Source organism: Dendropsophus ebraccatus, chromosome 11 (assembly GCF_027789765.1).
Source record: "Dendropsophus ebraccatus isolate aDenEbr1 chromosome 11, aDenEbr1.pat, whole genome shotgun sequence".
NCBI lineage: Eukaryota > Metazoa > Chordata > Amphibia > Anura > Hylidae > Dendropsophus > Dendropsophus ebraccatus.
This window is the reverse complement of record NC_091464.1, coordinates 61,457,271-61,470,544: the sequence shown is the minus strand read 5'-3', so window position 1 is coordinate 61,470,544 and position 13,274 is coordinate 61,457,271. Positions and strand designations below refer to the sequence as shown.

At 44.2% G+C, this 13,274-nt stretch overlaps 1 protein-coding gene across 2 annotated transcripts in view; it reads right to left on the bottom strand.

The window, feature by feature from the left end:
• Positions 1-3,608: 3,608 nt before the first annotated feature.
• Positions 3,609-13,274, bottom strand: part of HLCS (holocarboxylase synthetase) — a 123,853-nt gene continuing 114,187 nt past the window's right edge. For both annotated transcript variants that reach the window (XM_069944578.1, XM_069944579.1), the window contains exons 10-12: positions 11,399-11,513; positions 10,204-10,417; positions 3,609-4,630 (exon numbers count right to left, since the gene is read on the bottom strand). In XM_069944578.1, the coding sequence (XP_069800679.1) occupies positions 4,459-4,630; positions 10,204-10,417; positions 11,399-11,513 (501 nt within the window). In that variant the 3' untranslated portion in view covers positions 3,609-4,458. The remainder of the gene's footprint in view (positions 4,631-10,203; positions 10,418-11,398; positions 11,514-13,274) is intronic.

Here is a 13,274-nt window from a genome sequence, read left to right as displayed (position 1 = left end):
CCATTTCTAGAGTGGCCCCATGGGCACTGGGTATGTGTCCAAAGTAACTATATGAGCACAGGCTTTATTCACAGCAGCCCCTCAGGTACAAACTACATCCAGAAAAGCCCCATGGGCACCGGCTATATCCAGAGAAGCCCCATGGGCACCAGCTATATCCAGAGAGGCGCCATGGGCACAGACTATATCCAATGGAACCCCCTGGGCACATTCTATGTCTGGAGCTGCCCGGTGGATACAGGCTGTCCATAGAGACCCCATGGGTACAGTTTATATCCAGAGCAGCCCCATGTTACCGGCTATATCCAGAGTGACCTCATGGGCACCGCTTTATCAAGAATAGCTCCATGGGTACAGGCAGTATCCAGAATGGCCCCATGGCTACAGGCTAAATGCAGAATGCCCCATGGCTACAGGCTATATTCAGATTGGCCTCGTGGGCACAGGCTTTATCAAGAATGGACCCATGGTCACCAGCTATATCCAGAGAAACCCTATGAGTAACATATAACATAATTTAAAACTAAAAAAAAAAAAATTAGAAAGAACTGTAAGGCTGTATTTTTTTTTCCCGGTGTTCACTGTGCGGTATAAATGAGTTAACTTTTTGAGGACAGGAAAATTATGGCAATGCCAAGTTTAGCTTAAAAATTGAAAAAAAAAACAAAAAAACAACAACCCCATTTTTTCCTAAAAGGGGGGGGGGGGGGAAGGGGGCTCTTTTAAACTTTCTACCAACCAAGGAACATGTGATAGTTTGTATAATACACTGCAATAGTAGCATTATCCCAATATTCAAAATATGAATATGAAATATGAATTTGAATACACTTTCATATTATTTAAAGAATAGAAATTAAGAAAGAAGCTTTTTTTCTTTCTAATAAGATATATTAGTGTTTCACATTCCTTTGATTGATTTAGGAAAAGTAAATTTTTCTTTAGTCTGTACACCATTCTAATAGCACCGGCTATCCCATGGTTCCTGATTCATTAACAGAATCCAAAATGACAGTAAACACTGACACCCAATACTGTTGAGCTGCAATACCAGGTGCAGCCTATGGAGGAGCTGTTTCTGATGCTGTAAGAAAAATCCTTATTTCTAATGGCAAATTCTATATTTGCCCTTCGCAGTAAGATTATTAACCCCGTATGTGAGGGGTTATTTTTTTTTGTATCCCTACTCCTCCACCAGCCATAGACGGCCCCGGCCAGCAGAACACGTTATTTATTGCATATCAGCGCTTATATAAATTCTTAGCCTCTATAAACCTCATAAACCATCTCTGATTTATATATCCTGAAATCAGAAACAAATTAACCTTTTTTTTTATCTTTCATATACAATGAAATTAGTAAATATCTAAGCAGATTGAAATGTGCATGGTTTATAGAGAATCTCCCCGGGGGCCCATGAAATCTGCTGCTATTCATAACCGGGTCTGCGGGGACGCTTTAATGGTAGACGTGCAGCAATAATTCCAGCGGCCTTACACAATAGGATATTATATTCTTTCTGGAGTTTTTTTTTTCTTCTTCCCTGAAAGTTATTTGCGTTAAATAAATAAAATGAAATGACCAATTTGAAAGTAATGTATCCTGAGCGGGGGGCCGAGAACCTGTGAGCGGAGGGGGGCCGAGAACCTGCAGCTGCACCGAGACCAGACAGTAGGATCTCTGCCGGGTGCGGTGAGGAAAAACTCATCTTATACCTATGAGAGTGAATATGCAGCAGTATCGCACTTGTGTATTATGGGGAGGTCCCAGTTCTATATAAATAACGATTAAATCGTGGTTCTATAAGGTTTTTATACATTTTATAGGTTCTTTGTTGCCCATGGCAACCAATCACAGCTCAGCTTTCAAATATTCATGAGGCCTGGTAAAATGAAAGCTGAGCTGTGATTGGTTGCTATGGGCAACAGAGGTCATTCTTACTAGATACTTGTTGGCTGTCACTTAATGTCACTTGGTGGCTGCAAAACTGTACATAGCTAGTCCTGTTGAGAATTGTATACCTACTAGACAATGCTCTGTGAGCTAAACAGCCCGGGCTCAAGACTGATACATTGTACATAGCTAGTCTGTCTCTCAGCTAAGAAGTGATACAATTGGGTCCCTACTAGACAAGGTTCTCTATGCAGAGGCCTGGCTGTGGGGGAGTGACTGAGCATGAACTCAAGTGAGCATGAAGAGTGACAGGATGTTTAAAGGGGAACTCCGGATAAGAAAAACTTGTTTTCTATTAAAAGTACATTACAAGTTATATAGATGTGTCTATACAATGTATTACTGTATCTGTGCGGTTCTGCCACACTGGTAGCTGATAAAAATCCCACCTTAGGAGACAAATATTCCATGCCTCTGTCTCACATTGTGTGTGTTTGCTGATGATGCAGACAGGGGGCAGGGCGTGATGTCACAGGAGGCCTGGCTGGATCCACCAATCCCCTGACTGATTCACTATCTCTAACCAGCCAGAAGCAGGTGGAGCACTAATTTTACTGATTGTGATGGGTGGGGGACTGTGATGATCAGCTGAGGGAAAGCATTGCATTCTGGGAACTGCTGAACCAGGAAGGACAGAAACACAATACAGAACAAAAAAACCCTAAACAAATGGATTTTTGGTAGTTTCAAAACTGGAATAGATAGGTAAGTAATGCTTTATGCTTCTGCAGAAGTTTCATTTTTTATAACCTCTACCTGGAGTTCTTCTTTAAAGGAGTGACTGAGCATGTGTGTCCTTTAGCCTCTGCTCAATAGTATCTCAAGTTGTAAATAATATTTTAAACAAATTTTTGCCCACCAACTCAAAATTACGGACCTTTGGTCCTATATTATTACTTAAAGTGACACTGTCACCTCCTTTTTGCATTCTGACATCTCTACACATGTATAAAGGGTAAATTTAGCGGTTTTCATACCCTATTTTATACCATACGTCACGGTGCTAGTTCAAGTAAAAAGTCATGTTTTATCAACTGCAAATTGTGTTAAGTGGGCGGGGCCTCGCGGCATTAGCACCACTTAGCCCCACCCACAACGGCACAGTTGACCCCGCCCCTCACCGGCCATTGAAACACGCTGGCCGAAAGGTCTAGACTCCACCCCCTTTACGTTGGCCAACCAATGGGTGTGCCAACGGTGCCATTGTGGGCGGGGCTAAGTGGGCTAATGCCACGCCCACTTAATACAATCTGCAGTTGATAAAAGGGCACTTTTTACTTGAACAAACACCATGACGTATGATATGAAATAAGGTATGAAAAACGCTAAATTTACCCTTTACACCTGTGTAGAGATGTCAGAATGCACAAAGGGGCTGACAGTGTCACTTTAACTGTGGTCTCGAAAAGCTGTAATACTTCCTCTTCTAGTTGCATGGAGTGTGACACCATCAGCACCTGTGCTATGGCTTAATGCAACTTAAATGTTGTTTACACTTTGTTAAGCATAGTGCTCTAATGCATTAACAACACATTATTAAGCAATATTGTCAATAGTCTTGATAAAAAAAACATATTGTTTTGTGTCTATAGTTCTCATACAGACCCATGTGACTAAGTTTCATCCTGTAGTCATGCCTCCACCCATTCTCTATCCAGTATCCACCTAATGTATGGGAAAAAAAGGGAACTAAAAGGAGAAAGTACGACTACACAGGCTTTGACTGTAGTCTGGAGACGCTGAAAGCCCTATTACACAAAGCAATTACTGGCCATATTTGACCGAAACTGACTGTTACGGTCGACAATAGCTTTGTGTAATAAAAGACAATGATCAGCCAACAAGCACGGTGTCGGCTGATCATTGTATTTCAACAGGCTGAAACTCCATCGATCAGCCTGTTAACGATCTGCTGCCGTCGGTCGGCGTAATAGAAACAGCGACAGGAGACCGCTGCTGTCTCCTATAGCCCGGACAATTTGACGATCACCCGGGCAGCCCCCCACAGCTCCCTGGGCTCTTACCCGCTCCTCCTCACTCACTGTCGGTGTGTATAATAGCGACGGTAGCGGGTGGGGGAATGAGGAGGCACAGGTCAGCACTCGCTTGCTTTCCACATGACCTTGTGTAATAGCCACCAGTAAACATTCATGCAAGCAAAACCAATGGAATAATTGTCCTTTATTTTTATGTTAACTATAGTCATCAGTGCACTAGATCTCCCAAACCCCTGAGCACCTGTAAACATGTCCCTATGCAAGTCAGTCCCACTACCGGCCATATTGTAAGCATATACTGTATTCTCATACCAGCATCATATAGATTTCGCAATATAATAAAACTAATAAAGGCTTAATACATCATAATATGAGGAGTAATAACCTAAAACCATCCATGTGGTATTAAAAAATATAGATCTATCTATATCAGACAATGACCATAGCCGGCCACTGCTTCTGGGAATGTCTATGTTTAAGAGAAATCCTAGGAGTTGCTATATCCGGATTACGAGTGCTTTGGTATAATCAAGTTTCGGATCATGTCAAAGGAGTTGCCGTCAGGATGGACAGTGACCACGTCTTTTCCTTCCTGGAGAACTTGGAGAAACCCGGAGTCATCGACTCCAACAATCCAAGCTAAGGGGCCGTCCTCACCGCCAAGTCGAATCTGCTGCCCGCTGAAAAGATAAAAAGATAAAATAAAAAAAACAATTAAAAAGAAAAACACTGGCGTCATACAGTGAAGAGTTAAATATGCAAAAGAACACTGCAGAGACACCATCACATGTCTCGACGTCAGTAAACTAGCCAGACCTTCCCTCCGGGAAGGAACAACCAGGCCAAAGGCATTCTCCAATCAAGGAAAACACCTAAGCAAGGTATCCATCCACAGACAGCTGTTTCGGGGTTTTTGCCCCTCATCAGTGTGGAGTAGGTTTCTGGCTAGTGGGAGCAATGACTAGTAAGTGCATGTTTTCCTTGATTGGAAAACGCCTTTGGCTTGGTTGTTCCTTCCCGGAGGGAAGATCTGGCTAGTTCACTGACGTCGAGACATGTGATGGTGTCTCTGCAGTGTTCTTTTGCATATTTGATTTCCCAGGGGGCAATGTTCTAGAATACAATGACGTTGAGACACGTGATGGTGTCTCTGCGGGGTTTTGGTTGGACGCTGGTCAACCAGCGTCCTTTTGCATACAGTGAAGAGTTAACTGCTACCAAAAAAATGAAAATCATCTATAACATAGTGCTGAGTGCTGGTGCGTACTTTTGTCAGACTGAATAGGGTCTGCGCTTCCTGCGTGCATGGTTACAGTACGATTTCTACACAGTGACAAGCAGTGGCTAGGATCTCATTGACTTAAATAAATAAAAAAATTCTGCCGGAATACCCCTTTAAGAATGACCAATGCTGTTCATTCAATGAGCTATATGGTGATATTTGTTAATGTTGTACCTCCTTAGACTTTACCTCTGATACTCACTTTGCACACAGATTTTGACTAATCATAACTCAATCTGTCAGTATTGTCAATTATATGGATAGGTCTCCTGGTCACCACATAATCCTACCTGACTGAGTGAGGTTACCCATGTTCTCATCTGCTTCTTTCCACGTAAAAATTATTCTAAGGGTGCTAAGCATTTTTGATACAGCAAGGGTTGCACAGATAGCTCTAACAATGTTTGTACAGCCCTTGCTGCACGATTATGGAGCCGATTAATAGGCTCAGTAAATAAGCGCCGATTATATAATACGGCCCTTAGTATTGATGCCTACAGCAACCCCCTCCTTTTTCCCCCTACCTTCTTTCCAATAGAAATGCTCTAAAGGTGCCCATGTGTATTTACCAAAGATACTTGGGTAAACACAAACTTCCACTAACAGTTCATACAGAACATAAAGCCCCTATTGCACTGTTGCTGTCAGCGCTCGTTTGCTCCTCGTTCCCCGCTCGCTGCCACTGCTATTACACAATGCGTCAGCGAGCTGTGGGGGGGAGGGGCTGCCCGGGTGATCGCTAGATCGTCCAGGCAGCACATAGCATATAGCAGCAGTCTGCTGCCGCCGCTCTTATCCCGCGGAGCGGCGGCAGCAGATCGCTGCTATATGAGTCGTTTGTCTTTCAACATGTTGAAAGAGAAACAACTGCAACAATCAGCCGACATTGTTCATTTCGGCTGATCGTTGTGTTATATTACACTGGACAATTATCGTCCGTAATAGTTCTGTGTAGAGATGAGCGAACCTGGAGCATGCTCGAGTCCATCCGAACCCGAACTTTCGGCATTTGATTAGCGGTGGCTGCTGAACTTGGATAAAGCTCTAAGGATATGTGGAAGTCATGAATATAGTCATTGGCTGTATCCATGTTTTACAAGGAGGGGATGGATACAGGGAAGGGGGATGGATGATGGGTAGCTTCTAAACATATGCATTAATGTTATTTTGATCTAATAAGTGGCCTAAGTCTGTTTTGAAGCCCCCTACTGTTTCTGCTGTGACCAGATCCTGTGGTAGACTGTTCCATGGTAAAGAAGGCTTGCCGCCTCCGGAGATTGAACCTTTTTTCCCCAGGCGGAGGCAGTGCCCCCTTGTCTTTACCTGGAACATCTTTTCCCCATATTTTTTGTAGGGGCCATTGACTGGCACGGTGTGGACTTAGTGTAGGGACCCATGTGTATCAGATACCTGCACGATGGTACATGGGGCAGTATGGCTTGCTGGCCGGGTTCTGGTGTGGTGTTTTTTGGGTCTGGTCCTGTGGCATGGGGGTCGCAGGGCCGTCCCATGGCCCCCGTTCCCTGACTGTGCACGCCTGCGGGGTTGGTGACCACTGACTGGCACGGTGTGGACTTAGTGTAGGGACCCATGTGTATCAGATACCTGCACGATGGTACATGGGGCAGTATGGCTTGATCAATTCATACACAAAATTCTGATGTGTTTTTTATTTAGCCTAGGGGCACTGGTATCAGCCATAGGTGTGAGGTGCAGCGCTCCTTTTCTTCCCTGAATCTCATTTTGTTTCTCTCTTTTCTCCGTGTTTTTCACTCCTCCTGGTGAGACCCACATGACCGCAATTAGCAGGAGACACCTGAGTGCACATGGTTTTAATCCCTCCTGTCTTTTCCCATTCTGTCTGCAGCAGCCATGGTGAGCGCAATACCTCATCCAGACTTGTGCTGTTTGGGGGCGACCTTCTCCGCCGGCGGTGCTGGCCGGGTTCTGGTGTGGTGTTTTTTGGGTCTGGTCCTGTGGCATGGGGGTCGCAGGGCCGTCCCATGGCCCCCGTTCCCTGACTGTGCACGCCTGCGGGGTTGGTGGCCACTGACTGGCACGGTGTGGACTTAGTGTAGGGACCCATGTGTATCAGATACCTGCACGATGGTACATGGGGCAGTATGGCTTGATCAATTCATACACAAAATTCTGATGTGTTTTTTATTTAGCCTAGGGGCACTGGTATCAGCCATAGGTGTGAGGTGCAGCGCTCCTTTTCTTCCCTGAATCGCAGTTTGTTTCTCTCTTTTCTCCGTGTTTTGCACTCCTCCTGGTGAGACCCACATGACCGCAATTAGCAGGAGACACCTGAGTGCACATGGTTTTAATCCCTCCTGTCTTTTCCCATTCTGTCTGCAGCAGCTATGGTGAGCGCAATACCTCATCCAGACTCGTGCTGTTTGGGGGCGACCTTCTCCGCCGGCGGTGCTGGCCGGGTTCTGGTGTGGTGTTTTTTGGGTCTGGTCCTGTGGCATGGGGGTCGCAGGGCCGTCCCATGGCCCCCGTTCCCTGACTGTGCACGCCTGCGGGGTTGGTGGCCACTGACTGGCACGGTGTGGACTTAGTGTAGGGACCCATGTGTATCAGATACCTGCACGATGGTCCATGGGGCAGTATGGCTTGATCAATTCATACACAAAATTCTGATGTGTTTTTTTATTTAGCCTAGGGGCACTGGTATCAGCCATAGGTGTGAGGTGCAGCGCTCCTTTTCTTCCCTGAATCGCATTTTGTTTCTCTCTTTTCTCCGTGTTTTGCACTCCTCCTGGTGAGACCCACATGACCGCAATTAGCAGGAGACACCTGAGTGCACATGGTTTTAATCCCTCCTGTCTTTTCCCATTCTGTCTGCAGCAGCTATGGTGAGCGCAATACCTCATCCAGACTTGTGCTGTTTGGGGGCGACCTTCTCCGCCGGCGGTGCTGGCCGGGTTCTGGTGTGGTGTTTTTTGGGTCTGGTCCTGTGGCATGGGGGTCGCAGAGCCGTCCCATGGCCCCCGTTCCCTGACTGTGCACGCCTGCGGGGTTGGTGGCCACTGACTGGCACGGTGTGGACTTAGTGTAGGGACCCATGTGTATCAGATACCTGCACGATGGTACATGGGGCAGTATGGCTTGATCAATTCATACACAAAATTCTGATGTGTTTTTTATTTAGCCTAGGGGCACTGGTATCAGCCATAGGTGTGAGGTGCAGCGCTCCTTTTCTTCCCTGAATCGTAAATTAATCATATCTCCCCTTAAACATCTCTTCTCCAGACTAAACAAATGTAACTCCTCCAATCTCTCCTCATGACTAAGATGCTCCATTCCCCTTATTAGTTTAGTTGTCCGTCTTTGTACCCTCTCCAGCTGTAGGGCATCCTTTCTATGAATCGGATTGCAAAACTGGACAACATACTCCATGTCCCGAGAGTCCATACCTGTTTTAATGCATAAAAATATCCTGTTTGCCTTAGAAGCCGCTGACTGACATTCTATAGTCTATTATCTATGAGTACACCCAGAACCTTCTCTACTAGTAACCCTCCCAGTGTAACTCCCCCTAGGACATATGATGCATGTGACTGGCTCTCCGAATCGTCACATAATCCTACAATCCTAAGGAGTGATGCCTGCAGTATCCTCCCTGATTCTCTTTCTTGCTTTCTATCTTCTTCCCCATAAGAATTACCTAAGAGTGCACATGTGTCATCATTAGAGATGAGCAAATTTGCCAAAAGTTCGGGTTCACACTAACCTGAATGATCTGCATTTGAATCCCGCTGCCTGGAGCCTGCTTGGAAAACATGCATTTATTTCTTGTGAACTCCAACCTTCAGCAAGTTCGCTCATCTCTAGTGATTATCCATGATACTCCAGCAATCTTTACCTGAAATACTTTGGAATCTTCACCAAAAGTCTTGCCTACCCCATTAAGAAAAAAGGTCATAAATTGATCTCTAAGTTATAATATGTACCAAGTCCCAGTGGTAAGACCCCCTACTGAGCCTGCACCCTATTAATATGGATGGTGGGAAAAGAAAACCATTTAAAGTGATACAGTCTCCCCCTTTACTCTCGCTTCATTTCATCATTTAACAGTTTCAACTGGGTGGGGCTTCAGAGAAGTTTGTCCCCATCTACTGGCTGGTGATAGGGTCCAATTATGATGCAGCCCTGCCTGGTTGACACTGTCTACCGATGAGATGAAGTGATTTTTGAGCAGAAATAAGATGCAGACAAGTTTTATACATGTAAATATAGAATGTGAAGCATCTAGGCTTGTGGATGGTGGTGGGAACCACACATAACGGGATATTTATAATCATACGCCACAGAAAAATGGTCAGATTCACCCCTTTTCTGTGGCATATGGCAGCTGCATCTCCCATTCGCCTGATGGGCGGACAGGAGGTGGCAAGGCGGAAGGAGGCACAGCTTCCTCCCGTGCCAGATTTACCATGATTTAAATTATGATAAAAACATCTACACCTACTTGGGTACCAGTTTGGCACTGGGCTTAAAGTTTAAAAGTATTTTTTAGGACAATAACTGCATCACCTGCCGAACGGACCGCAGGACAGATCTTGGATTAAAAGCAGCTATCTGAAGGTACAATTGGTTTGGGGGGTCAGATTGTGGGTACTTTAATAACCAAACCAAAAAACAGCACCAATTTAGTATGAACCATTTTTTTCAAGTCCAATGCCCATCACTTGTTTATGGTTAATATAAGTTTATAATGGACAACCCATCTGGGGACTTGCCTATAATAAAGGAGCGGGCCTTGTTTACCTATCAATCATGGACAATGCCCTTATCTTCATGACCGATGTTAATTCAGAATAAGCAGTGCCTAATCCCAGACCAAAGAATAGGCAAAGTCTTGCGATAAGATATCTAGATATTTCTTCACGCAAGTCTCCAGCTCGTGAACTTTAGCTTAGCATGAACAATGAGGCCCTGAACAATGTTCGTCACGCTCACCTGTGTACCCAATACTTATAATAGGTGGGCAGAATACCATCAGGTCCTTCCTTCTGAAATATATGAATGAGCTTCTCCAGAGCGGTCACTGACCGGGCTATCAACGTATCCACCCTTAGCGGATCAATATTTGTTTTATATCTCTTGTTGTGCTCATAGATGAGATCATTGATACAGATGGTCGGGTCACTGTTACTGACATTGAACCCACAACCTAGCAAGGTAAGAAAAAAAATTACATATTGAATTACAAAGAATAACACTACATAGCAACAGACTATATCACAACAATAACCGCTGGAAGTCATAGGTGGCCATATCTGATATTTTTGGAAGACTTCTGTTATAATTCACTTAAAGAGGTATTCTCCTCTCTGCTTGTTATGCCCAATCCATAACAAACTGATCGCTGGGGATTAAACTAGTGAACAATCTCACCGGTCCACAGCCTGCACTCCATTCGTTCATAGCGATCAACTTGTTATCATATGTATAGGGCATAAAAAACTTAGCTGGGAATACCTCTTTAAAGGGTTTGTTTACTTTCTTTGACGGGTGCCCGTATAAACAATCAGCTGAAATCTGTGTAGAAACCTGGCAGTAATGTTTCATTTCCTTGCAGCGCCACCACAGGCGTAACAAAGCATTACATGCTGCTTACTGAAATTACTAGGTAATCTGTGTAATACAAAACAAGACAGGTCCTCCAGATAGAGGGCGCTCTTCATAACTGCTCATTACTCTGACCAAGATATAAAGGTCCCAAACAGACTCCACTCCAGTCTATGAGCAAAAACTCCCCCTGGGACCCTGCAATGAATGCCCACATGCCAACACTGCCAGAGCAGACTGAGAACTCTGGTCTTCTAATAGGCATATAAATTATATCAATACCATGAACAATGTATGTTTTAAAGGGGTTGGCCAGGTTTAGAAAAAAATTGCCGCTTTCTTCCAGAAACACCAGCATCCCTGTCCTCAGTTTGTCTGTGGTATTGCAGCTTAGCAGATGTGAATGGGGTCGAATTGTTATCCTACACACAACCTGGGGACATGGGTGGCATTGTTTTTTTGAAGAAAGCAGCCACCATTTTCTTATTCTGGATATTCCCTTTAAGCCTCCTAATTTAACGCTTATAGAGGACTGTATATAAGTCTGAATAAGGTGAAAAAATGAAAAAAGGTAGTGTCGTACCGATCAGTATATGAAACATATTTCCCATGAGTGTTGAGTTGACCAGAACTCCCCCGAGCTTCATCAGATTACTATAATAAATATCATTTGGCCACTTCACCTTCAATTCAAGATCCTGTAAGGCACAAGGAAGAAAAAAATTGAAAAAAAAAAACAAAAAAAACTTTATGTTCTGATGTACAGATAAATGCCCCCAACACATCACAGCAGTCAACTACAACAACAGCTCTGCTATTCCGTGACAAAGTCGTACATATTGATCGCATATGAGGATGCATCGTACATATCACAGAAGACCATGCAGATGGGAGGTGGGGGTCCTGCCCCTGTATGGTCCCACCCCCGAGGAACAGCATTATACAAAGCTGCAACCATTCCACCACTGCGTGCTGTAGTGGGCGCTTGTCTTTGGACGTCAAGCCTCCATGGATGGATAGACATCATACAACACAGTTTTATTATGGAAATAATAGCAACACGTTCCAATATGATTCAGGCACTGAAATGCGTTGTATTTTACTTAATAAAGATTTAATCACTACCTGTTTGTCATAACTGTGTTCTTCTAAAGACTGGTCCTCCAAAAGCCTGTGCCCTTAGTAATGAAAATCTGGCGCAGAGGCAGCTAAGAAAGTATAAGCACCCAGGCAAGGGTATGGAGGGGACACCAAGGTTTGCCCATACAAATAAGAGCAAAGTCAACCAAACTTAACAATGTCAACAGTACAGGCCAACTATCCTATGTATATGAGGAAGTGCCTATTCTTCCCCGAACAGGATTGGACATGTTGAATGCTAATATTGAATGTTGAATGCTTGATCTTTTTTCTCTTTAAGGGCATTCTAGTCTTCTTATTATAATCTACTTGTACTAACTTTAGTAGCCAAACACTGCACAAAATATTCTGAAAATAATAGTAATAATTTTAATAGAAAATAGGAAATTAAAAGAGCATAAAGGAGCTGTAGCTTTGCTTTCTTTTACCTCAGGGAAATGTTTCGTTTTTTGCCCTAGACATATATCTAAATCAGTGCTTCTCAATTCCAGTCCTCAGGCCTCACCAACAGGTCATGTTTTGAGGATATCCCATACAAAGAGCAGCTGTGATAATACCTGATGCACTGAGTATAATTATATCACATGTAAAAGACTGAGGAAATCCTCAAAACATGACCTGTTGGTGAGGCCTGAGGACCGGAATTGAGAAGCACTGATCTAAATATACCCTGCCCATAGAACTCCCACTGACTGGCAGGACCCTGGATGCCCCCTGACAACTTGAACCCTTTAACATAGAAAAGAATTATAGCAAATGTCCAGTTTAGCTATGTCTGTATATGAACTTTTTCTTTCTTTTTTCAGTACATCTGCCGTTTCTATTGCACCCTACACAAAACAAGGAACTATAGCTTCCCAGCTAATACTTCAATCACCAAGACCCAGCGCCGGTTGTAAAGTCCCGGCTTACTTCTGCCCTTGCTTATATTGGAAAGGTGAAACACAACGGAGCTTTCTCTACTCTTTTTGTGAGACTATACGACTGTGGCATTCTTCAAAGCACGTCCATCTGCTTACATTTAGCGGCCGGGCTGCTAACGTTTCATAGAGAGCTCCCTACGGGGCGAGACGTTGATATGTGCCCCATAAGGCTTAGAAAGATTTAAAGGGAAAAATGTTTGAGGTTTGGGAACAACAGCAGGAGGCAGCGACTGACGCGCCGGATTACAGAACCGCTGCGTAAAGGTAAATGGATTGAGAAGGTAGTGATGCTGGAGAAATCAGCCATGACTGGCCCAACACTTCAGCTTTCTGTCTACCTTAAGTCCTCGGCTGATAAATGGACGAAAGGCATGAAGATCTGATCCGGCTAAGGAT